General features: G+C 32.3%; 1 protein-coding gene across 1 annotated transcript in view; it reads left to right on the top strand.

The window, feature by feature from the left end:
• LOC108906941 overlaps nt 1–27,740 on the top strand; it is a 163,525-nt gene that overhangs the window by 103,904 nt on the left and 31,881 nt on the right. Inside the window, exon 4 of the mRNA XM_018710389.1 lies at nt 13,122–13,332. Within this exon, the coding sequence (XP_018565905.1) occupies nt 13,122–13,332 (211 nt within the window). The remainder of the gene's footprint in view (nt 1–13,121; nt 13,333–27,740) is intronic.

The raw sequence follows: 27,740 nt of genomic DNA, 5'->3' as shown, positions 1-27,740 counted from the left end.
ACCCAAAATTTCACCCGTTTCGTCGACCTACGAATTCGATTCAAAAGTGATCTAAATTATAGCTTTTGGTGATACTTTAGAGTAAGCAAAATTTTAAGTTGAGCATAGTTTTTTTTTTTGTAGATATGACAAGTCGAACCTGTTAGTTTGTTCACGCTAAGATGAATCCAACATTCTCGATACACTCGTTCATTGTGTTCAAGATTCTCAAATATGCAAAGTGTACCATTTCTTATGTAAAATCTTTCGTTCTTTATGAATCTACCATTAGATTTTACCAAACACTTTGTTTTAATGAGGTACTGCTGATTTTACAAGAAAATCAGGATTTTTGCTGAAAATATTTAATTAATCTGTATTTTTATAGTGGAGACTTACAAAATCTCGATAGATAACCCTAAACCTTGTATCCGAAGGACTTTGAACTAGTATAATTTGGATGTAAGATTAGGTTTGGTTATATTACTGAAATGTATTTTAATAATATGTAAGCCTCTTCCCCACGTCACGGTACTAATCCAGGAAGAGTTTTGTGCCTTATCTTGGGACTCGTTGAATTTTGGACTTTGTGCCCATTGAAACATTTGTCCAGGACGCCGAGACACGTAACAAGTCACATATTCTGTCACATCAACCGAAACCGCCGTTTCAAGTAGCATGAATGGCTGAGTCAATTACTAGTAGAGGAGTACCCCTTTATGCTGACTTCGGCGGGCCTTATCTTGAGACCCGTTGAGTTTTGGACGTTGTACCCATTGAGACTTTTATTCAGGACGCCGAGACACGTAACATATAAATTCAGCAAAACTGAGGAAACCACTTTTTCCATAGGCGTGTTGCGGGGTCCTTTGGTGACGTTCTAACAACTGCTTGACCTAAGCAAAGCCTTTAACACTGTTAATCATGTTACTGGCTTTGTTGACTCAGTTGGTTTCGATGGCGGAAACCTACAATTATTTGAGAGCTCACTGGACCAGCCAGGTGGTTAAATTGAGTTTCATAGGTGAGCATTATGCAGTAGTTCGCCGAAGTTCCATTTCGGGACCTTTACTATTTGTTGTATATACAACTTATTTTTCTACCTTTTATCTAAAAATGAGTTAATAATAGATACCCCTGATGAGTTAGCCAGAATAGGCCCATTTACACCCCTACATAGACCAGAACATTAGTTACTAATATATAAATTATAGAAGAGCTGTTGAAGGATACGACCAAAAAAGCACGGTGGCAAGGAGCCCCTTATTGGCTCCCATAAGAAGTTCTTGAAATGACCATCTGTGCAAAACANCTCGATACACTCGTTCATTGTGTTCAAGATTCTCAAATATGCAAAGTGTACCATTTCTTATGTAAAATCTTTCGTTCTTTATGAATCTACCATTAGATTTTACCAAACGCTTTGTTTTAATGAGGTACTGCTGATTTTACAAAAAAAATCAGGATTTTTGCTGAAAATATTTAATTAATCTATATTTTTATACTGGAGACTTACAAAATCTCGATAGATAACTCTAAACCTTGTATCCGAAGGACTTTGAACTATGATAATTTGGATGTAAGATTAGGTTTGATTATATTACTGAAGTGTATATGCTGATGCTTACAATATGTAAGCCTCTTCCCCACGTCACGGTACTAATCCAGGAAGAGCTTTGTGCCTTATCTTGCGACTCGTTGAATTTTGGTCTTTGTGCCAATTGAAACATTTATCCAGGACGCCGAGACACGTAACATATCACATATTCTGTCACATCAATCGAAACCGCCGTTTCAAGTAGCATGAATGGCTGAGTCAATTACTAGTAGAAGAGTACCCCTTTATGCTGACTTCGGCGGGCCTTATCTTGAGACCCGTTGAGTTTTGGACGTTGTACCCATTGAGACTTTTATTCAGGACGCCGAGACACGTAACATATAAATTCAGCAAAACTGAGGAAACCACTTTTTCCATAGGCGTGTTGCGGGGTCCTTTGGTGACGTTCTAACAACTGCTTGACCTAAGCAAAGCCTTGAACACTGTTAATCATGTTACTGGCTTTGTTGACTCAGTTGGTTTCGATGGCGGAAACCTACAATTATTTGAGAGCTCACTGGACCAGCCAGGTGGTTAAATTGAGTTTCATAGGTGAGCATTATGCAGTAGTTCGCCGAAGTTCCATTTCGGGACCTTTACTATTTGTTGTATATACAACTTATTTTTCTACCTTTTATCTAAAAATGAGTTAATAATAGATACCCCTGATGAGTTAGCCAGAATAGGCCCATTTACACCCCTACAAAGACCAGAACATTAGTTACTAATATATAATTTATAGAAGAGCTGTTGAAGGATACGACCAAAAAAGCACGGTGGCAAGGAGCCCCTTATTGGCTCCCATAAGAAGTTCTTGAAATGACCATCTGTGCAAAACCATACTTATCGTATCAACTTCGACGTCACCTGTTACATGGGTGTTGCACAATAATGAAAACGTAATATTGACAGTTGGTAGAAGGAAGCGCAAAAACAAACGCTTAGGTGGGGAATTCTGGAAGGAAGCCTAAATAGTTGAAGTGCGAAGAGTGTGGATTGAAAAGTAAGACGATCGGTATACAGTGAAAATACATAAGTGGTGAAAAATTAAAAGTGTTTAACCGGTATTAGCTGGTAATTATTCTTTAAATACTTTGTTGTTAATTGTTCTATCTAATCTTATGATTGTGATGGTTATAGATGTTTCATGATAATAATTCTGTGTATGTTTAGCCTTTATTGTCTTATGCTCAGGGGCGTATATTTTTCTAACGTAAAATTGTTACAATTATTATTAAATATTGCTCATTATTTATTACATGTTAAAATATGTATATATATATATTGTCGTGACTGCCCGGACATTGCAATAACAACTCCTTTGTTTCACGTTTAATTTGTTTTGTCATGATTACGTTGTTCGAAAAACAACTAAGAAAACGTTTTTTGTGCTCACTTTATGTCGTACGCATATAAGGGCCTTGTTGAATTTACTAACATTTTCGCCTGTGAGGAACGAATCTGAAAAAAAATAATAATTAAATACAAAAAAAAACGAATTGCTCTGGATTGCCTCCCGTATGGGACTCCAGTACCTTGAATTTTGTTGTATTTATTTGACGTTTTCCATGCATTGTATTATGTCTCAGGAGAAATTAAGCATATTATTATTATTATTGTTGTTGTTATTGCTGTTATTGTTGTTGTCATTATTGTTGTTATTATTGTTGTTGTTATTACCTTCCGACCCTGCCGGCTGACTGACGCCAGACCTCTTCAGTTTTACTTGGAAGTGTGTATGTCAAATTCGAGTGAGGTGATTTTTAGTGACATATTAAATGAGTCAGGTGTTATTTATCATTAGCAAAGGATCTTAATTTATACCTTTTGTTAGCGGTTGTTTTGTATTTATATTTGGGTAGTTAGAGCAACGATCGTGGGTTTCTCTGCCATGCTCTTTCCCCACAGGAGCTCTAGGTGAGCCTGGCACTCTCATTTTATGTTAAATGGTTGTTAATGTTTTTGATGTTCTTTCTAATTGTCACATGTTTAATTTGAAGACTGTTGTACGTAAATAATAAAGTTATGTGTATTTACTCTGCTTTTGTTTTATAATATTAAACCATACTTCCCCTCTTTAAAGTTAGTAGCCAGCGCCTTTCGGTCAATTAAAAATAAATGTATACAACGTAGGTATTCCTTATGACGATCACATATTTTTGGCCACAACTACGTTTATTCTATTTTTTTTTTCGATTGAACCCAGGGTTGTTATACTACACATCGAATTCTAAGACCATGGAAGGAATAGTTCTAGCGTATCGAATCCATATTCTTGTAACCTACAGTTTTTTAATTAATACAATACAATTAACGTGGTAATGCCTTGAAGAGACTATGAAAGAAATAAACATCAATAAACTATTGATATGTTATGTTATAGTATCGATCTATGAACCCATCAAAAAATTCTCACAAACACTCACCTGTAAAAATTTCTCTTTCTGTATAAATTTAAAATTATTATCAGGGTCACACACAATAGAACATGAAAATCACCTACTACATCAGTTCACTAAAAAAATTGCAGTACAGAGCTCATTGTCAAAAAAATATATGTTAAACGCATTTGACATTACACTCCGAACCAAATAATGTTTGTTCCATATGGATAAAAAATCCCGTGGAAATATACAACGAAACGTAAGCCTTTTGAAAACTATCAGTACTGAATACAATGCAATATGAAAAAGTTAATTATTCTATGATGATTTTTTGTTAAAAAATAAAATATTTCTGTTTCAAAGCTGTGTTTGAAATTGTTTTTTAGTTGCAAGTTTCATAATTTAACTTTGTGAGGAACTTTTATAAAAATGGAGTTAGTGAATCATTTCTAACGATTTAATACATTTGACTAATTCGTTGTTAACAAATAAAAACTTATTTTTGAATATGAGTGAAGTTATGAATAATAACAAATTGCAATTTGCAATTTCCAAAGTAAAGCTTATCCTTACATTTCAGTTTTATTATGAATAAAAAAACACATGAATTAACTTTTTAAAATTGGAATATTTCTGTAAGAGTAATATGAAAGAAAAAATCACATGTAAAAATAATACTTTTATATGCATAGTATGCGTGCAATTAAAATCTACGTACTTATTTATAAACTGATATGTTCTATACTTAAAATAAATATGGAAATGCATTCCTAACATATTAGTAACATCGATGTCAAACCTATTTCAACAATATATGGTATATATTTCACGGTATTCTAACTATTTTAATATCTAATTGAAGCTGCTTGTGAATAAGAAGTTGTACATTTTTTATATGCGTTCTGTGTTGTTTCTTTAATTGCAATAGTTCCAATTGGACAAACAATGGGCAACTTACAAATATTTTTCTATACCTATGTCTAGAAATCATCTATAACCTTATATAATCATATAGCGAAGCTATTAGAAATTAGAGGTTTGTTAATTAATAAATATTAAATTTTGAAGCACAAAATAAATGTTTTAAATTGTGGACTAGGCGGAAGATGGCAGAGTAGCAGGTTGTGTTCTCGGTCACACTAACTGACGTCACAGTGCTCTCTTGATCGCGTGACAAAATTTAAATTTGAACATAACTTCATACATCTATAATTAATTTGTAGCATTAAAGATATTAATTTTTTTTATCAATATTATTTGTTCTTGGTTATAGACTTATGCAGTTCTACAAAAAATTAATTTTGCATGCAAGTAAATAATATTCATATTCGCTGCAATATATCTCTTCCCAGCTAAATCGTATCTTCTTTAATCCCAGGAACTGCACACCTGTACCCGTTTATTCCTTTGTGCACACCATATAACTTCATCCTGTGCTGCTACTTGAATCGGTAGTTTCTACGAAAGTAAATATTTTAGCACCTATGGAAAATAAGCTCCAAATTGAATTTTGCAACTTATCAAAAACGCAAATATTGGATAAAGAGAGATAAATATTCAAGCGGCGAAATGTTGTTCTACCAACACGCTCACGGCTTGTTTATCCCAAACAGATTACGCAAACTTTTATGAACTTCGCTGCTGCTCAAGTGGAAAGTACCGAGATGTTTACAATGCCGCCAATTACTAGTTTATTCGCTAACGTGACACGTTTTGCAGAATGGGTTATTTAGCGTATTTTATTTTAAGATAATAAAAATAAGACAATAAGATATTGATAAACATAGTAATTTGCAAAAACGAAATTATGTACACTTTTTCTACTATCAAATAGACAATTTTTAACTTAATTTTGACTAGCAACAAGATACCTGATGTTTGGAAATTATCGCGTGTGTGTCCTATTTTTAAAAATGGAGATGTTAATAATGTCGGTGATTAATGCCCTATTTCTATAATAAATAATTTTAGTAAAGTATTTGAATTTTCTCTTCATGATATGATGTACAATCATGTAAAGAATACTATCAATTACAACCAGCATGGCTTTATGCGAGGTCGATCCACTACAACAAACTTAGCATGCTTTACACAATATCTATCAGAGGCTTTGGATAATCAAGAGCAAGTGGATGAGATTTATACCGATTCCTTTCATTGTAATTGCTACATCTTTTGTATTCGTACCTTTCTGACAGACATCAATACGTGTATTTCAGAGGATTCACATCAAACAATTTTCCGGTTGTGTCAGATGTTCCTCAGGGATCCATCCTGGGCCCATATTATTTAATATATTTATTAACAATGTAGTTGGATGTTTGAATGTCCCTCATCTTTTATATGCTGATGATATAAAAATATATTTAAGGATAAAAACAGTTGAGGACTGCGTTAATCTACAGGAAAACCTTGACAGACTTAACCTTTGGTGTGAATCTAATGGGCTGCCACTGAACATTGGCAAATGCAAAACCTTCACTTTTTCTCGCAAAAAGATTAGTTTTAATCATCAATACATGATAAATAACGTCCCTCTTGATAAACCCAATTTTATTAAAGATTTAGGGGTTTATTTTGACCAAGAGTTAAATTTCGCCTTTCACATAAATAGAATAATTTCTGAAGTTAACAAAAGTTTAGGTTTTGTAATTCGTAATTCTCGCGAATTCTCTAATGTGGACACCATAAAGTTGTTGTACAACTGTTTCGTCAGATCAAGACGGGAGTATTGTTCTATTATTTAGGCCCCTAATTATGCAAACCACATCAATCTTTTGGAGAAAACGCAACGAAGATTTTTAAAATTTTTATATTATAAAGAAATTAAAATATATCCACCTATCGGTTATTCGCAGCACTTACTTCTAGTAAAGTACGGTTACAAATCTTTAACGATTCAGCGTAATATGCATAGTGTTATTTTCCTTTTTAATTTGGTTTGTGCTAATATTGATTGCTCTGAATTACTGTGCAAACTTAATTTCAATGTCCGTAGGGCTACCTCTCGTACTACTGAGACTTTTTATTTGAGAACGGCTAGAACTAATGTATTGCACTATTCTCCTTTATATGTAATGTGTCGTAATTTTGCTAATTTGCAGGACAGCTTTGATATTTTCCATACGACATTACCTAGTATTAAGAAAATAATTTTAAGGATAACTTTGTTTTAATATACTTATTGTTTGTCATATTTTGTTGTATTTTCTATGTATTTCCTAGTGTTTATTGTTTTTTCTACTGTATTTTGTAATTGCCTACTATATTTTTTGTTTTTTTCCTGCTCTGTAACTGGGATTTTCCCGTGAGCAGTGTAATTTTAAATAAATAAATAAATTCACTGCATAATATATTGATCTGAGTAGAACTAATCACCCCTATAAATAATTTCCTATGTAACCTTTTTCTGTAGCCAATATGGTAATTACAAAGCTTGATTGATTCATTTGAAACATTGATCTCCTCTATTTTCTTCGTAAATGTAATAGTTTCTAAGTAAAAAAAAAAATATGTTCCTGGTCTGCACATGGTGTTGCTAAAAATTATTAATAATATTTTCGTTACTTGAGTGCTTTCTGTGGAAATTTAATTTATTACTCAATTAGCAAAATCGCATTAATTCCGAAATTACTCATATGTATTTGGTATTGACTATGGTAACTGTGTAAAATGCATCTGATTTTACGCTTCTCTCAACTTAAGTGTATTAATCGAAATTCGGACGAGAACGCTTACGTTGTTCCCGGAACGATCTTCGAATCGTTTTTATTATACTCGTATATGCTTTATTTGTGCCTCTTTTTAGATTCCAGCAATAGTCTGTTAACACATTCTTCCCACAAACACCTTGATATCTTTGTTCAAACACACTCAGGTCCTAGCGCATTCTTTCTTCTTGTTTTTCACTAAAAGCTCCCAGATTTTCTGGGAACCAATCAAGATGAGAATCAAGAAAATAAAGTTTCAGATTCATATGACATTTAGACAGGAGGCAGAAAAACAGACAAACATTTATCATTTAGTCAAACAGGAAGGTAGACAAAATTACCAACAGGAAGGCAGGTAGAAAAGCAGGATATCAGGTAGATGGACAGAGATCTTCGAATCGTTTTTCTTATAAATGTACTTTATTTGTGTCTCTCTTTAGATTCCAGCAATAGTCTGCTAACATATTCTTCCCCCAAACACCTTGATATCTTTGTTCAAACTCATTCAGGTCCTGGTGCATTCTTTCTCCTTGTTTTTCACTAAAAGCTCCCAGATATTTACTCATTTAGTCAGACAGGAAAGTAGACAAAATTACCAACAGGAAGGCAGGTAGAAAGGTAGGATGTCAGGTAGATGGACAGAGAGAAAATACAGGCGAATGATAAATACAGACTAACAAACAGGTGTACAGGTAAAAAAGCAAGCATTTATACAGACAAAAGTAGGCAGGTGAACATTCATTTTTCCAATTTTTTTCACATCTTGTCCTTACTGTAACCTTCAAACGACCTTGGACATGAGGTGATAAAAGCCAACCGACATCGGTTCAGACTCAGTGACCCAAAAAACCTATGTATGAATTTTGTCAGCCACTTTTTCTTAGTTTGACCTTCAAATAACCTTGAACCTGACGTGAGTGTAACCGACCTCGGCATCGGAACTAGCGACTCCAAAAACCCCTGGGTACTTAGGTAGAGTCCGATGGTTCTTTCCAAACTAAATGTTGACCTGTATGATCATAATTCGTAATAAGAAGAATTTCGATTTGCCTTAACCGAAGTTAGTCATCAACAACAGTTTTCTCGGAATGTGTGCATTGGAATTCTTGAAAATTTTCAAAATTTCTTTCACCTAAATTCCAGTATTTATTGAAGATGTGCCTCTAGGTGACAGAGTTCAGCTTTGGTTTATGATGGGGCTCCTACTCATGTTTATGTAAGACAATATTTAAACGAAGCATAAATATCATGACAGACCATAGTTTTTTCTCTTGGTACACCCAATTTAAATTCTACAAAGTTTTGTATATTGGATAATTTGAAAACCGATGTACAAAACATATGTGAAAGATATTCAAGAATTAAGAAACCATGTTGATTAGATGCAGTAATTTAAAATTCTCTATGGATTTTTAACCGGATGCGTGGATCAATATTTCGACACTCGGAGTTTTGTGTAATGGTGGGAGATACTCAGTTCCTTTTATGATTTTCCATTTATAATTAGGGCGTCTTTTTCTTTAACTTTAATGTATTTTTTTCATAATAAAAGTTCTGCTATTGAGTAAAATTCTGTGTGCGCTATGGCTTAATTTGTTTTACTTTACTTAAAACTGTTTCCTTCAAAAGATATAACAAAATAAAACTTTTCAAATAAATCAAGCCACCTAAAGCACATTTTTAAATACATGCACAATCATATTGGCAATAGAGAAAAGTTATTATTTGTAGTGGCTGTTACTTCTGCTTCTTCTAACCAAAGGGGAAGATCAATAAATTATCCAGTAAATAAATGCTCGATTGTAGAAGTACACGTAATTTTGTGTTTGTAGAACTCACCATATTTAAGGAAAATAATAAAAACTAAATAGCAAAAAGGAGAGGAGTAGATATTTTTTAAATGAAAGCCCCTCCCCTCAACAAAGAATCATGTTCTTATTTTTTTCGCAGTTATTTACTTACACCCTGTATATTAAATTCTACTCGATTTAAAGTTCCAAATAACGAAAATCGGAATTATTGCAAGAAGAAAATGAGAAGTTCAAACAAAGAATCGTCAAAAGCAGAGGACACATTTTAAAATATAGAGGAAAATAAAACTACTGTTTTGTTAACTTTGTTTTGTGGTTGAAGATTAAAAAAATTAATAACAATAATGTTGGGATAGAAATTAAAGAAGAGAGGTGAAATAACTGAAGTCTTTGTTAAAAGATCCGATTTAAGTTTAAATGACGAATTTCCCCTGAACCGAAGATATTATTAATAAACTAAACATATTACTTTTTCCATTTTTATAATATATCTTATTATCTTGAAAATGTATAGATACATTTTAAATGATTTTAATAGATGTGTTAACGTCAGTCAGTTTATATTTGATATACTGATCGCTAGGCTACTACGGTGGATGATAAATTATTATACAGAGATATTTAATAACCTACTATCTTCCTTATTAACGAATATGTGCGCCTATTTAATGATATGTCATTATACTGGAAAAAAATTATTGACTGCATTAATGATTATACCAGTATGTCTTAATAAAGGCTCTATTGATTATAGGAATAATATATTTTTTTTCTTTCAGGACAAGCATTGTTATAACTGAATCGCCCTTAGCAAATAAGGTCACGATTACCCTTTAGCGTGTACACACTAGGGATTAATCAAATCACATCACTTGATGTATCTAGAAACTACTTCACTTGAGATGAGGTTTTTTTAAAAATTCCTGCGTAACCTGACCCAATCTTTAACGAAAATACGTATGACTAAGAGTTTGGATTCACTCGAGCAATCTGAGAAATATAGGGGAGTATGCTTTAAATATGAAATGATTGTTTTTCTAAAATTGTCATTTAAATATATTTGAAAACAATACATCAACTTACAAGTTACCCTCAGTGTTTATATAATGTAATGTTTTAATAATATTAAGATTAGAATTTAAGATGTAATTTTTTAAATATAAATCTTTCCTTAAGTCCGATTCTATTTCTTAACAGATGTATTATAAAAATTAAGAACTATTCGATTTCTCAAGTACCTTCTATACGACTACATGACTTGTCTTGATATTTGAATACTATTGGATATTCCAAAATTTCAACGCGTTTTCATTGTTGAGCGATATTTTAACAATAATGAAGATTTGGCAGCTACAGATGGCAATTTTCGTCCAAAATATGCTGCTTTATTTTAGATACACAATTCCACAGAAACGAAATTTCAATTACGGAATGGAAGTACAAAGAATAATTACAATATAGAGAAATACAGAAAAAAAGAGGGTTAAAACCTATATAATTAATAAATAAGACAAACATGTGACAAGTAATATGGAGAAGACAGAAAAAGTACATAAAGTTATGAGTAATATACAAACAATCTATGAATAACACATTTATATTCAATTCATTTAGATCATGCTCAAAATATAGTATGTTTTCTTTAATTTCATGTATGGTACAATTAAAAACATCTACAAGATGTGCAATTTTTGTATAGCTTGAACATGCCTCAAACAATGGGGAAGCTTTTAAGAGATTTGTGCGAAAGCCCTAGCTTTCGTTTGCCGTTTGCCTACAAACGGAAGGATACAGGACAACGCGAAGTTAACCTAGGCACATTAAAGTTAAATAACCTAATATATGAGGGCAGTCAAAGATGTTTTGGATTATCTTATGCAAGAAAATGATCGAGTACATTGATTTTCTAGACTCTAAAGAATTCACGCCAAAATGATTTAATAGAAGATTCTGAGGGAAATTAATGGGGGGGGGGGGTTATACGAATTCTTTATAAAATTTCCTCTGTATGTTCTCCAAATTATTTATGTGAACTGTATACAGGATGTCCCAGTGTCAGTGTACAAAATTTACCAGGGTGTAGACCAGACCAAAATAAGGTTAAAATTCTTATAAAATATTATTCTGTGATGCACTCTTACTGAGTTACAGGGTGTTGTTTAGAAAAAAATAATAACTTTCCGCAATAACTCAAAAAACCTTTCAGGAATTTATGTAATTTTTGGATGAAGTGTACAGCTATTAAAGATCATTAAAACTTTATGGCGCTTATTTCGATCTGACGCCAGAAGCGGCCTAAGCCAACTTGTTCTCAAGGTTATGTCTTCATAACTTTTGCATATCCTAGTTTTATGTAATTTGATTACGTTTTCCTGAATCTGTAATCGATTCTGAACAAATAATGCACCCTTATTTCATAGCTCAAAAATGAACTGTTTTTGAGCAAATTGGGTTCAAAATATCGACTGCATTTGTAGAAAAATGCATGTAAAAATTTTATTTCTTGTTATCTAGTAGGTACCTGTCATTATAAAAAACAAAGTTGTTTACTGTTGAGGTACAGTTTCTCATGTAGCTTAGTGAATATGAAGAAACTAAACAAGTTTTGTATTAATTTTTTTTTATAAAAAATGAAAATTATGTAACAGAAACGAAATTATGTTAGCAAGATGACAATATTAAAAATAAAAATAGAAAACAATTATTTAAATAAAAACTTGAAATGCTGCCCATTTCCTTCAATGCATGCCCGACATCATTTGACCAGGGAATTGTAAACCCTTCGTAAATCAACGGTTGCTTGAATTTGCTCGGCGGCTCCATTAATTTTTTGAAGTAAATTTACTGGGTTTAATATACACCAGTTGCTTCATATTACCCCAGTAAAAAATCAAGCTCGTTGAGATCAGGGAACCTGACAGGCCATATAATAGGTCCATTTTTTCCAATCCAATATTCTGGAAAATGTAAATCGAGGCACGAAGGTACCTCCTGTCTTCCGTTTAGGGTTTACACCAGGAAAATAAGCGAAAATAAAAGAGAAACGAGCTACCCCAGTTAAAAGAAAAGAAGTTTCTACGATGAATAGAAGCCGAGATATTTTACTTAGCAAGTACCTTCTCTTTAAAGGGTTCGTGAATCGTTAATTATTCACATATTTCAATGCAATTCACGGGAAATCGTAGTTTACGTCGTAATAATAACCCTTTACTGTATACTTTCCCTGTTTTTTCTGTAAAAATTACTTCTTTCGTGAATTTTGGGACACTCTTTATTAATTATTTTGAACTTCACTTGATTCTAAATTCAAACATGCAGCTTGAAAATCAAATCAAAGTCTTTAATAAAGACAATTAATTTTGTTAACATTAGCAGTACCTATATTCCGCATAATTAAAAATATGGACAAATATTTTATGACAACTCAACAACTAATGATGCAATTTACGTTTTTTATTTATTTAGAAGCAATTATTTTATTTCTGAAAACCCTCATTTTATATTCTTTTAATAAGCGAAAGGAAATATTAAAGATTAAGTTGCCTTATTCACCTAATTAAGATTATTTACTGTGCACCCTTCCTACTTAAAGGTTTGGTAAGGAACACGATAATTAAGGTCGTTCTCCTATTGTCCTCAGGTTTCGTGGGTAAGGAAACACGATTATCATCTGTTGACAGTGGGCTTGGCGACCTACAATACCGACGATCGCTTCATGGTGGAGCATGTTCGACACCTACAGAATTGGGGCCTTCTTATCAAGAAGGTTCAGCCCTCGGATGCCGGCCTCTACGAGTGCCAAATGTCTACCCATCCCCCGACAAGCATTGTTGTGGAGCTCAGAGTTACAAGTAAGCAAATACCGCCACCAGATTCGCTGTCGTTTAGCCGCAATTCGGGTGGCTGGATGATATTAAGTGAGATTTCGGGGCAGGCTCGATTTACGTTATACATGAACTTTACTGCACAAGCGATTCAGACAGAACGTTTTTCCCAATACGTAAATCGAATCTGATATAGGGTGATTAAACAAATTCTACTTTCTANAAATATTATTCTGTGATGCACTCTTACTGAGTTACAGGGTGTTGTTTAGAAAAAAATAATAACTTTCCGCAATAACACAAAAACCCTTTCAGGGATTTATGTAATTTTTGGATGAAGTGTACATCTATTAAAGAAGAAGACTTTATGGCGCTTATTTCGATCTGACGCCAGAAGCGGCCTAAGCCAACTTGTTCCCAAGGTTATGTCTTCATAACTTTTGCATATCCTAGTTTTATGTAATTTGATTACGTTTTCCTGAATCTGCAATCGATTCTGAACAAATAATGCGCCCTTATTTCATAGCTCAAAAATGAACCGTTTTTGAGCAAAATATCGACTGCGTTTGTAGAAAAATGCATGTAAAAATTTTATTTCTTGTTATCTAGTAGGTACCTGTCATTATAAAAAACAAAGTTGTTTAATGTTGAGGTACAGTTTCTCATGTAGCTGCGGCTTAATGAATATGAAGAAACTAAACAAGTTTTGTATGTATTTTTTTTTTAATAAAAATTAAAGTTGTGTAACAAAAACGAAATTATTTTAGCAAGATGACAATATTAAAAATAAAAATAGAAAACAATTATTTAAATAAATACTTGAAATTCTGCCCATTTACTTCAATGCATGTCCGACATCATTTGACCAAGGAATTGTAAACCCTTCGTAAATCAACGGTTGCTTGAATTTGCTCGGCGGCTCCATTAATTTTTTGAAGTAAATTTACTGGGTTTAATATACACCAGTTGCTTCATATTACCCCAGTAAAAAAATCAAGCTCGTTGAGAGCAGGGAACCTGACAGGCCATATAATAGGTCCATTTTTTCCAATCCAATATTCTGGAAAATGTAAATCGAGGCACGAAGGTACCTCCTGTCTTCCGTTTAGGGTTTACACCAGGAAAATAAGCGAAAATAAAAGAGAAACGAGCTACCCCAGTTAAAAGAAAAGAAGTTTCTACGATGAATAGAAGCCGAGATATTTTACTTAGCAAGTACCTTCTCTTTAAAGGGTTCGTGAATCGTTAATTATTCACATATTTCAATGCAATTCACGGGAAATCGTAGTTTACGTCGTAATAATAACCCTTTACTGTATACTTTCCCTGTTTTTTCTGTAAAAATTACTTCTTTCGTGAATTTTGGGACACTCTTTATTAATTATTTTGAACTTCACTTGATTCTAAATTCAAACATGCAGCTTGAAAATCAAATCAAAGTCTTTAATAAAGACAATTAATTTTGTTAACATTAGCAGTACCTATATTCCGCATAATTAAAAATATGGACAAATATTTTATGACAACTCAACAACTAATGATGCAATTTACGTTTTTTATTTATTTAGAAGCAATTATTTTATTTCTGAAAACCCTCATTTTATATTCTTTTAATAAGCGAAAGGAAATATTAAAGATTAAGTTGCCTTATTCACCTAATTAAGATTATTTACTGTGCACCCTTCCTACTTAAAGGTTTGGTAAGGAACACGATAATTAAGGTCGTTCTCCTATTGTCCTCAGGTTTCGTGGGTAAGGAAACACGATTATCATCTGTTGACAGTGGGCTTGGCGACCTACAATACCGACGATCGCTTCATGGTGGAGCATGTTCGACACCTACAGAATTGGGGCCTTCTTATCAAGAAGGTTCAGCCCTCGGATGCCGGCCTCTACGAGTGCCAAATGTCTACCCATCCCCCGACAAGCATTGTTGTGGAGCTCAGAGTTACAAGTAAGCAAATACCGCCACCAGATTCGCTGTCGTTTAGCCGCAATTCGGGTGGCTGGATGATATTAAGTGAGATTTCGGGGCAGGCTCGATTTACGTTATACATGAACTTTACTGCACAAGCGATTCAGACAGAACGTTTTTCCCAATACGTAAATCGAATCTGATATAGGGTGATTAAACAAATTCTACTTTCTAATCATATTTAAAAAAAAGGCGAAATCTATAGAGTTAAACGAAGGTCAGTAAGCCATTTTTTACAAATTTAATTGGTAGGTAGACTGAGGAATGATTAGGTAAAATAAGGTAATTAAATAATTTATTTTACACATATTAAGCTAATTCAAATAAATTCAAATATACATATGTATATACATATAGAGAGTAGTCACTTTTAAGGTGTGTACCATTAGTATCTCCTGAACTAGAGGATAGGATAGAGGAGAGGTGTTGGTTAAATGGCAAGAAAGTTTCATATTTTCAAGCTATTGGAGACAACAATAATAGTTTATTTACTTTTAAACAGAAATGTCAAAATTTCGTTTGCTATTTGGTAGCTACTACCATAAAATTGAAAAAATCATAAAACTAACATCTTTTGGCTTTTAATAAAATCTCTTCACTTAACATATACACTCTCAAAATTCAAATTTAATGGTACATAAATTCAATTTGGCGTTCAATTATACATTTTTATTAATTTTACAGTATGCTATGCTAATAGGTAACACTAAATATTTGACATTAAAAAAACTAAAATGTAATTAAACTTCCGCAGCGATACATCAGTAAACGCAGAATTAAAGGTTCATAAAAACTGTAACGGCATTAATTGATAAGGTATGAAAATTGAGATTCCTGCAAAAGCAATATATGTCAACAAAAAAATTCAGGAGCTCCTATTCTGATGAATTTTAAATTCAGAATAGTTCTTTATCCTAATTCATGATGTAAGACTTAAAAAAAATCGCCACTAGTAAATATTGTTGATGAAGTTACTACTCATTTATGTTTCTACGATTTTTATTCGAGATACAAAAGTAAATTGTTCAAATAAAAGTTGGAAGGAATAAAAAATACTGTGTTAAAATTACATTTAAATATACAGAATGGTGAAATAATAGCGTGGCGTTCGAGAATTTAGTTTTTATAAAAGAAACGTCGTATATATTTTTACATATGTGATTTCTCTATAAAATTTTGCCCATGCAAATAGTTTTACATTCGGTTGTGGCATCGTCAAGTTATTTATTTTCTAAAAGTTTCAGTATTCAATAGATATGCCAATTTTACAAGTTTCAAATAACCTCTTCAAAATTTTTAATTAAACACTATTAAATTGTCCTATTTAGTATACCTTTTTATCGTCTTTAAAATTAATCGGGCACTTTTCTAATTCTGAAGGTGTTTCATTTGTTTCTTTATAAGTAATGTCACTAGCAGCTCTAATTTTAATTATGGGGACGCTAGTGGAAACATAAATTTTAAAGAAAATAGATTTTAATTGACAACATTTCGTTACAATATAAGATATCATAATATAAACCCTGCCTTCATAAATGTTTACAAGCTACGTGACCGCTGAGCTTAGACAACCCAACATTGCAGGGCTGGTACTGTCAACAAAAAAAAATCCCTAAATCTTAGTATCATCCATATTAATTATTCGTTTACAACGAACAATGACAAACCTTTACAACTACCTTCGAGATAATACGATCGCTTATTGGTTGAATAGAATCTCGTGAAAAATTACACCAATCACAGTCGGTAAAACAGGATGTTGCATTTTATTGTAATATTGATCTTACTGTTTTTGTCGAAATTTAATTGTCAACGTGAAGGAAATAAAATTACTGGTCACGTGGCTTGTAATCATTTATGAAGGCTTTGTACTTTACACCATTAAAATGTTACGGCTTCAGTAATTTTTATTTTATTAAATTTCAACTCTATTGCGGTGGTGTTCAAATATATAAAACATTAAAATATTTATTGTCGCGATAGTCCTGTAAAATAAAACGCATTAAAATGTTTTAACAAGATTTTATGTGAATGAAAGATAAATACAGAGCTTTTTTTATTCCACATATTACAACTTTCTGCGACAGTTTCATCTGGCAAGCTTTCGCAACCAAGTAAATGTGATGAAAAGCCACATTCACTTTACCGCTAATGTCTGTTAAAAATACGAGAAATTTGCTTTTACATCAAAATAAAGTTACAGAAAGTAAAATTATTCTTTCTGGTGCCTTTTACACATCAACAGGTTAACCTACATAATTTTTGCTAAATTAAGTAGATTAATTATCATGCAAAATTAAGAACTTCAACTTAAGACAATAATTAATTTTATTATCTTTTTTTATATTGGTATGGAAGTGGGTGGTCATTTGAAAAGCATTAATATAAAAAGTTATAAATAATCGATTATTATACTGTACCACATATAACTTTAAAATCCACAATTCATGCATTTACACAAACAATTCCATTTTTATACGCTTTATTTACTGAACCTTTCAACTTGCTGCTTTGTATTGTGCAAAACCATACTTATCGTATCAACCTCGACGTCACCTGTTACGTGGGTGTTGTATAATAATGAAAACGTAATATTGACAGTTGGTAGAAGGAAGCGCAAAACAAGCGCTTATAGGTGGGGAATTCCGGAAGGAAGCCTAAATAGTTGAAGTGAGAACAGTGTGGAGATGGGAGTAAGACGATCAGCGGGCAGTGTTGCAAAATAGTGAAAAATCAAATTGTTTAACCCGTATTAATTAGCAGGTAATATTCTTTAAGTACTTTGTTGTTAATTGTTCTATGTAATCTTATGATTGTGATGATTATAGACGTTTCATGATAATAATTCTATATATGTTTAGCCTTCATTGTCTTATGCTCAGGGGCGTATATTTTTCTAACGTAACATTGTTACAATTAATATTAAAGATTGCTCATTATTTATTACATGTTAAAATGTGTATATATTGTCGTGACTGCCTGGATATTGCAATAACAACTCCTTTGTTATACATTTAACTTGTTTTGTCATGATTACGTTGTTCGAAAAACAAATAATAAAGCATTTATTGTGCTCACTTTATGTCATACGCATATAAGAGCCTTGTTGAATTTACTAACATTTTCGCCCGTGAGGAACGAATCTGAAAAAAAAAAGAATAATTAAATACTAAAACAGATCTTCCGAAATCTCAACTCATAGCTGGATTGCCTTCCGTATCGGACTCCAGTACCTTCCGGCCCTGCCGGCTAACTAACAACAAACCTCTTCAGTTTTACTTGGAAGTGTGTATGTCTAATTCGAGTGAGGTGACATTTAGTGACACATTAAATGAGTCAGGCGTTATTTATCATTAGCAAAGGATCTTAGTGTATGCCTTTTGTTATCGGTTGTTTTGTATTTATATTTGGGTAGTTAGAGCAACGATCGTGGGTTTCTCTGCCATGCTTTTTCCCCGCAGGAGCTCTAGGCACATGTTTAATTTGAAGACTTTTGTACGTAAATAATAAAGTTAGGTGTATTTACTCTGCTTTTGTTTTATAAAAGTAAACCATACTTCCCCTCTTTAAAGTTAGTAGCCAGCGCCTTCCGGTCAATTAAAAATAGATGTATACAACGTAGGTATGCCTCATGACGATCACATATTTTTGGCCACAACTACGTTTATATTTTTTTCGATCGAACCCGGGTTGTTATACTACAGTATCGCTACCTATTTCATTTGAATAAGATAATAGCCCTAAATTTACCTCAGTTTTAACTGTAGATTGCTTTATCAAAATTTGTAAATAGTTTAATAAGATCTAACTAATCCTGATTTTGGAAAATTTTCCTTCGACTATCTCTTTAAACTGTAACATGAAGCTATAATGATTTTACATAATGCCACTAGTTTTGTACCAAATACAATATGGTATTAAATGTATTTTACACTCCCTCTTAATAGGATACCATTATCTCCGACTACTAAATAGTACTAGCTTACTGGATATGCCTCTGTAATAGCATGTCATTAGACGAAAGCACTCAGTTATATTGTCAAGTGTTTTGCTCTTATTACATATAATACACCCATTAAAGCACAGACACTGTTATTAAAGTAAATATTAACAAAATGCTTAACTTGAATATTTGCTTTAGAATATTAGTTCATTGTGTTTGGACGTACTTGTTTTAAGGGGATATAAGGATAAGTGGCTACATATTATAACGTCCTGTTTAACATAAGCAACCTCTTAGGATATTATATATAAACCTAATATAAAATTACAGTTAAATAACTGTCAAATTATTAAATAGTACACTATTTAGAGAAATGCTTTGGTAAGATTAAGTAAATATGTAGAAAATTCTGCGTAATTTGATACTGATTATCAATAATTAAATGTAAAACATATTGGAAAAACAGGAATTGTTTGAAAAATTGAAAGATACACCGTGCAAATCACGTTGTCTTTAACAAGCGTTTGCTTGATCATTTCTTAGTCGAATCGATTAAAAAAAAATCAGCGTTTAAAGGAAGTCTTCTACTTTACAACGAGCCTAAGTTTATTCCAAAATATTAAATAGAACAGCTAGATTACGGTTTAAAGAAAAAATTATCTCGGTTTCTCGAGGAACCGAGATAATTTTTTTTTAATTCGTTTTTTAAGCACTATTTGATGCAATTGCTTTGAAATCTGTATATTAAAAAATCGCCCAGATAAAGACCCTAGTTACCGTTTTTTTGTTTTTTTATTAATACATTTTTTATTTTGCATCTTAAAAATCTAAAGTTTGCACAAACGCGAGATAATGTAATTACCTTTCGATCTCTTTTTATCAAATTTTGGTAACTTGACTTGGGCAGAAGATATACGCGCTCGCGTTTTCGACTTTATAATTTCGCAATAGGCCGCCATTTTGAGATTTGGGGTTCAGATTGCGGGTATTTGTTGAGCACCCCAGCAAGTTATCTTTTCCTGTAGTAGATTCAATTTCAGTCAAATTTATTTTTTTTATTTAATTCTGAAAATTTTCCACTACTTTCTTCACAGTTAATTTTGTAATGTAATAAAAGTTTTGCGAGTTCTCGCAAAAGTTTGCGCTTATAGCAATTTTTTCAGGAACCAAATCGATAAGTATACCTCATGTCGACGCTTATTTTCGGAGATATAAGCAAAAAATTGAAAAAAGAGCAATTTTTTCTGTTATAAACAATTTAACGGTCGACCACTACAAATACACCAATTTGGGTTTTTGTTCTGTTTATTTTTTACTGAATTTTAAGCCCATAAATTTTGTCTTAGGTCCGATTCTTGAAAAAAGAAACCTAATTGGCCCGGACTATACAGGGTGTGAATTAAGTATGTACAATAAATTCAACAGACGATTATTTCAGTGATTTTAAGACAAAAAGTTCATAGTTCATATAAACATTGGTCCGCAGATGCTTCGTTTTGAAGATATAGGGTGTTAAACTTTTGTAAAAAATTGCTACAATAGGAATTTTTTTAAAGCACTCTTTTTATTATTAAATAGTAAATATCCCAGAAATTAATGATTTTAGCTTCAGGGAATGCTTTATAAAAATGAAAGAACATAAAGTGTATTTTCAGATTTTAAAATAAAACAGGTTGATTCATTTAAAAAAGGAAAAGAAAATTATGTGCTCGAGTTTTGGCTCTCCCTATATTCAACTGTTGCAATAATAAAGAAATACCACTTTCTTGTAAAACTGTACCAATATCAAAAAGTTAAGCCTGCAAAAAAATATTGTTAAATTGTTCTGTCTAGGGTATACAGGACGCTGAAATGGGTATGATTCCCGTATACAATTGACCATAAGTTTTGAAATACCCTGTATAACATAATTAAACCCTATTGAGTGAGAGATGAGCTTAATCTAAATTTAAAATAATATATATGGGGTGTCCCATTTAAAAAATAGTATGTTTGGTTCACCTTGGTAATACGTAACACCCTGTATATACAAAAATAATTTTAAAATGCGCAGTTTTAAGTTGGCTACTACTTTTGTAAATAACTTTTTTAATATCTTCTATAATATCGGAGATATCGTACTTTGACGCAATAATGCAGCGACCTGTATTTATATTTTTATAAAACATGGTTTGAGTGGAATTCACTTTTCATAGTTGCTTGAAAAATTAATATTTACAAAAAATGTGAGGACATGGTTTTCAAAAAGAAAAATTAAAAATATATCGTGTTATATCATTTAAAAATAACAACTCATCTTCACTAGTATACGTACTACAAACTGAATAATTAATTGAATATAATACAAAAAACTTGTAATAATTAACAATCGAAATATTATCGTTATACATTTGTTTTTATTAACAAACAAATAATACGTGTTAATATTTAAAACGTAAAAAAATATTTTAGTCATCATGCTGTTTAGGTAAAAAAATCTGTTTCGTTCACTACGGATTAAAAAGACAGTAAAAACTAGGTTAGGCACCGAACAATACGATAGGTCAAGATTTACTCTCGATAAACCTTTGTATAATGATTTTTTCAGTGTAAATATGCATTTTTCCCTATCTTCCCTTAAAATTAATAATATTATGATTGAATTACCCTGTATACTGTGTATGGTAACCAAATAAATTCCACTCCGTTTAAAGTCACAAAAAAAGTACTTTAAATTAATTTTAATTTTAAAATATTTAAACAGTGTTGCAATTTTTCTCTATAAAAGTTACTGAAAAGATTTATAATTACTGATCTCCCTGAACTAACTTTTGAAACCTACAGAATCTGCGACTGTTATTTTTGGACAAAAGTGTTAAATTTTGTAAATATTCCATACACTAATGAAACATGATGTGCAGGAAATATTACCCAAACAAGGTGAGATATTAAAAAAATATATGACAATGCAACTCAACTGGGAAGTGATTTACAAAGTTTTCTTAATCATTCATAAACTGCGTCTTCAACTAACATTTCTCTAAACTACACTTACAACTTCGCTGCAGAGATGTTCAACAAGCGAGCTTTGATTGTTAATTTTATCTGTATGAAAGTAATTTTGGCGAAATGCGAAAACTTCCTTATACCATACTCGTCCAAACAGGAACGAGAACTACTCAAATGAAAGGAATGTAACGCTAAAAGCTAGGGGCTAAGAGGAGGGGAAAATTCAGGATGTGTGATGCCCTTTGTGAGTACACTCTTCTCGCTAATTGCTTTGTTTATTTATTCCAGCTAAATAGGAGCGAGAACCGTCCCTTTCACCATACGTGGTGTTGCTAATAATTATGGTAATGAACCCTGTAGGCTTAAATGTTTGGTCAACATGTTGTTTTCTGTTTCGCAATAATAACAGAACGATGCTATGTATAATTCCATTTGCTTAATTTAGTTATTCACTGAACACGGCAATTCATATTGCAGTGAGATATGGAGGACAATGTTATCTTTATTTGCATTAACCAATAGTACGCCACAGTTTGCTAGGCTAAAATGATATCCACCAAATACTGTCCAGTGGACAGTTATTTATTCCGTCAGTCAGGCGAATCACATCACAAACAACTCATACGAGATAAAATCAAATACAGGCTGATTGTTTGAAAGATTTGGTAGTGCTAGTAACTTAAAACGATGTGACTGTAACTTAGATACACATGAAAGACGTGGAGGAACGCTGGGAAAGCTGATGAGTTAGCAGCACATCGTCTATAGCTCTAAATGTACCACATATTCTTGCAGCGCAGCTAGCTGCATTATTACTACAGTCACGCTGGAATGAGTGAAAAATTAGACACAAACATGTAATGACAAGAGACATCTTAAATATAGACAAGTTAAGACGATTTAAGAAGAACGATGGTGCTTTCAGAAGCTTTCGATGAGGAATATCCAAAGTAACAGTTCAATAATAATAATAATAATAATAAGACTGCTAACTTCACATTTTAAAGTTAAGAAACATCTGAGTATTCGTAATATTGGTCTAGTAGAAGACAGCTTATACAAGTTTCGCTAGGAGGAAAATGGAACCGCAGACTACGTACTAAGAAAATGTGAAGGCAATCCAAACAGGTATGCAACATAGGTTTCTACCACCTTTACCTAACCTAGGGGTAGGTTCTGTAAAGTGTTAATTCTTAATATTCTCGCGCCAACCCGAACCTCAAATGTCCAAGATCCTCGCAATCATCCAAGATATGCAACGTATACTCTTATATTTTAGATAAGCTTCATTAATCAGCAATGTTCCAAGAGTATTATGTTAAAAATCCCGTGATTTCTGTTAATCAAGTGTTGCTTATATTTACAACTTTATTAGTTCCTTTCTCGTATGAACCAGTGACCATTGTCATTGTCCTGATCTTCAGTTTCAATATTTACGATGTTTTTGATGGTATTAGAACGCCAAAAAATTTTCCTCGTCCTAGGAAAGTCGTTGTAAATCTTTTTTTGCTAGTTTTGTTAAGGCTTTGGAGAAATTGAAAGGAAACGTTTTAGAGTCAACAGTCGGTTTGGTAATAATATAATAATTACTGTAGTGTAACTTACAGCTTACAGCAATTCAAGAAACAAAACAGAAAGGATAAAACAACTTAGAAACTGGGATTATATTTTTTTAAAGAGTGGAAGTGACAGTGGAATGTTAGGAACCGCGTTTAGAAACTTTAAAAATGCCATAGTAAAGTTTAAACCTGTAACAGACAGATTATGCTATGTAAGCCTGAGGGTCAAATATAAAAAAATTTATAATTATTAACATTATGACCATATGTACAGCTTCGTTTACTGTACTGCCACTATGATGGCATAAAACTTGTTTCACATAGGTATATTCAAATAAACTTTATGGAGTGGACTGTATATATAATTAAAAATGTAAATCTTTTACAGAGATGTGTACATACCTACATAAGAAGCAAATATCGAAGGCAAGGAGGATTCCTACAGTAAACTAGATAATATAGGTATATGATAAATTGCTAACATACGATATGAAAATGGAGTTAGGAGATGCAAATGCAAAAATCGGTAAAAAGGATATATGTAAACTAGTAATAGAAAGTTTTAGTAAACATACAATTACGAATGGAAATGGGAAATTATTAATTGACATTGCTAAAGAAAAAAATTGATTGTGAAAAGTACTTTCTTTCAAGGAAAGGAAATTCATAAAGAAACATGGAAATCTCCAGATGGAAGAACAGTTAACCAAATTGACCATGTATTAATTGAAAGGGATGAAGGACAGAATATTACAAAATAAGAAGTTGCAGAGGATTGGACGCAAATTTAGACCATTTTATGGTAGGAATCATAATGAAACAATTACTACCCCGAATCAAAGACAAAGAAAATACAATAGAACAAAATTCTATAGGTTAAATCTAGAAGAAGAAAAACAGAAATATACTGAACATTTAAATGAAAATCTAAAAAACATAACAGACACCAATGACATAGAGACCTTGTGGGGAAGTGTAAATGGTAGCATGGAAAGAGCAGCGGAAACTGATGAAAAAACTGAGAGCAGATAGAATGAAAAATGGTTTAACAAAGAATGTGACCAAGATTTGGAAGTAAGAAGAAAGTTGCGATTAAAAATGTTACAGAAAGAAACAAATGAAACAAAAGAAGCATACAAAAGGCAAATGCGCATAACAAAAAATCTAATGAGAGAGAAGAAAAGAAAGTATAATGAGAGATTAATAACACGATTGGAGGAAAACTATAAAAATAAGGAAATAAGATATCTGTACAGAGGACTAATACGGGGAAAAAAGGATATCAACCAAAAACAATATTTTATAGAAATGAGAAAGGGGAACTTACGGAGATGAGAAGGAAATTTTGAAAACGCGGAAGGAAGATTTTGATAAATTACTGAAGAAGTAGGAGAGTAAATTAATGACGTAACGGATATAAACCAAAATGAAGACGTAGAACAAGTACCTAGCCTAGAAGAAATAAAAGCAATAATAAAAAAATTGAAAAATGAAAAGAGTCCGGGTGAGGATGGAATTATTGCAGAAATGATTAAATATGGTGGCGAATAGTTAATTAAAAATATACGCAAAATACTGGAAAAAAATATGGAAACAAGGAAAAATACCTACAAGATGGAATGAAGCTATATTGCAACCAATTTTTAGAAAAGGAAATAGGAAGGATTGTTAAAATTATAGAGGTATAGTTCTTCTTAATGTAATATATAAGATTCTGAAGTCTCATTTTAAGAACAGGCTAGCTGAGAAGATTGAAAACGAAATAGGAGAATACCAATGTGGATTCAGACGAGGCAGATCGGTAGTCGATCAATTACACTAAGGGAGATACAGGCAGAGTGCTATGAACATCAGAAGGAAACATATCTAGTCAGTAAAAGTCAAATATATAAACCACTAAGTGAAATGAATTTAAGCCCTAAAATAATAAATATTATGAAATTGACGTAAACACAAACAGAAAACAGTGTCAGAATAAACGGAAAGTTTTCGGAAAGATTTGAAATAACAGATGGCCTTAAACAAGGAGATCCATTATCACCGCTCTTGTTCAGTATAGTATTAGAAAGATTATATAATTCATTAGAAATTTAGCCCATTACAAATTTACAAATTTACGTAGTTACAAACAAATACAAATATTACGTAGTTACAAATTTACAAATTTACAAATTTACAATTTACTTACAAATTTTACGTAGTTACTATGTATTGATAAACGATTATACTCTTGATGACGTGGTATAACCGTTTTGGTGTTTCGCCTCCTCCAACAATGTGAACTATGTCATGGTAACGATAGTTTTAACATTTGTCAATAAACGTCAAAAAAAAAAAATGGAACGCTTAGGTTCAAGCTCTGAATTATATAATCGTATCGAATACCACTCGAGCAAACGAAAATATTCGATTATACTAACCTCACTCGACGTATATCCTTAAAACACCACTCCAGCTACGCTGTCGTGGTGTTTCGCAGAATACGTCTCGTGACTCGGAAGTATAATCGAATATTTTCTATGCTCTTGTGATATTATAACTGAATATACAGAGAAACAAACCAGATAGATCTGGCCTAATATACCACAAACGACATCAGTGTCTGGCGTTTGCAGATGATATTGTACTGTTAACAAGAAGTAAAAAAGAGATAACAGAAACATATTCAAGAGATTGGTAAGATCAGCAGAAAGAATGGGATTAGTAATCAACCAAACTAAAACGAAATTCATGGTGTGATCTCACAGAGAATTTGTTCAAAATGAAATATTAAGAATAAGAAGAGATGAAGGGAAAGTATACACATTTAAAGAGGCTGAAAAATTTTGATACTTAGGAACGACATTTACTAGAAAACCGAGTTTTGAAGAAGAGTTGATTAATAGCAGGAAATCGTTGTGTTGGGGCTCTTAATGAAATATTAAGAAATACAGGTCAAAGAAATAAAACCAAGAGGCCTCAAATTTAGATTATACAATACTGTTATAAGGCCAGTACTGATTTTTGGATGCGCAGTATGGACATTGATATTGGCAGAACAAAATAGGTTAAGGATATGGGAAAAGAAAATACTAGAAGATGTATGGGAAAGAAGAACAAATAGTGAGTTAGCACACCTATTTAATGAGGCTGATATTATAGGAGTAATAAAAGTCCAAAGACTGGATGGGTCATATAATGAAAATGCCGAGACATAGAACTCCACACAGAATAATAGAAAGCGGTATTGGAGGCAAAAGGAGACGCGGAAGACCAAATGTTAGATCGAAAGATGAGGTGGAAAGGGGCATAGAAAAAGCAAACATCACTTAGTGGAAGCAGATAACTGGAAATAAGAAGGAATGGAGAAAAATTGTGAAACAAGCCATGGGCCTACTAGGCCTGCAGAGCTGATATATATAACTTACAGCTTCCGTTTCCCTTCTTTATTTCCAATCTTATTCTCATGATGTGAATAGACTCTTCTGTTGGAAATATTGATGCCCTCGTTATTCTTAAATAATAATTTTAGTTCAGTGTCAGATTTCCGTCCTGCGAATTTATTATGACTGATAAGAATAGTTTAAGAAATTTATAAAAGTGGACATTTACTTGAATTAAACAATTATCGCAATGATTTTGATAAGTTTTAAATTTTGGTTGTAAATCAGCTTAGTTTTGGTTACACAGAAGTAACAAGTACTATTTCCTAGTTACACAAACCGATTTAATTGAAACTGATACCCTCTTAGTACTTCCCTGGCATTTTCGAAAGTGGTATTTTCCCAATTAAAATGTACTTATAATTTCAAACATTTGCGTGTTAATTACTTTAACTTGTCTAATTAAAACTACGTTCTACATAAAAGACCAAAATTCAACAAAGTTTTGGATATATATCTGGGGAGATTAAAAGGAAAAGTGGATTAAGAGATTTGCAAACAATTTGTGAGCAGGGAAGGTGACGCATTTATGTTCCGGGAGCATTAAA

Source organism: Anoplophora glabripennis, unplaced genomic scaffold, assembly GCF_000390285.2.
Source record: "Anoplophora glabripennis isolate ALB-LARVAE unplaced genomic scaffold, Agla_2.0 scaffold219, whole genome shotgun sequence".
In the NCBI taxonomy this organism is placed as follows: domain Eukaryota; kingdom Metazoa; phylum Arthropoda; class Insecta; order Coleoptera; family Cerambycidae; genus Anoplophora; species Anoplophora glabripennis.
This window is presented reverse-complemented; position numbering and strand designations above follow the sequence as displayed.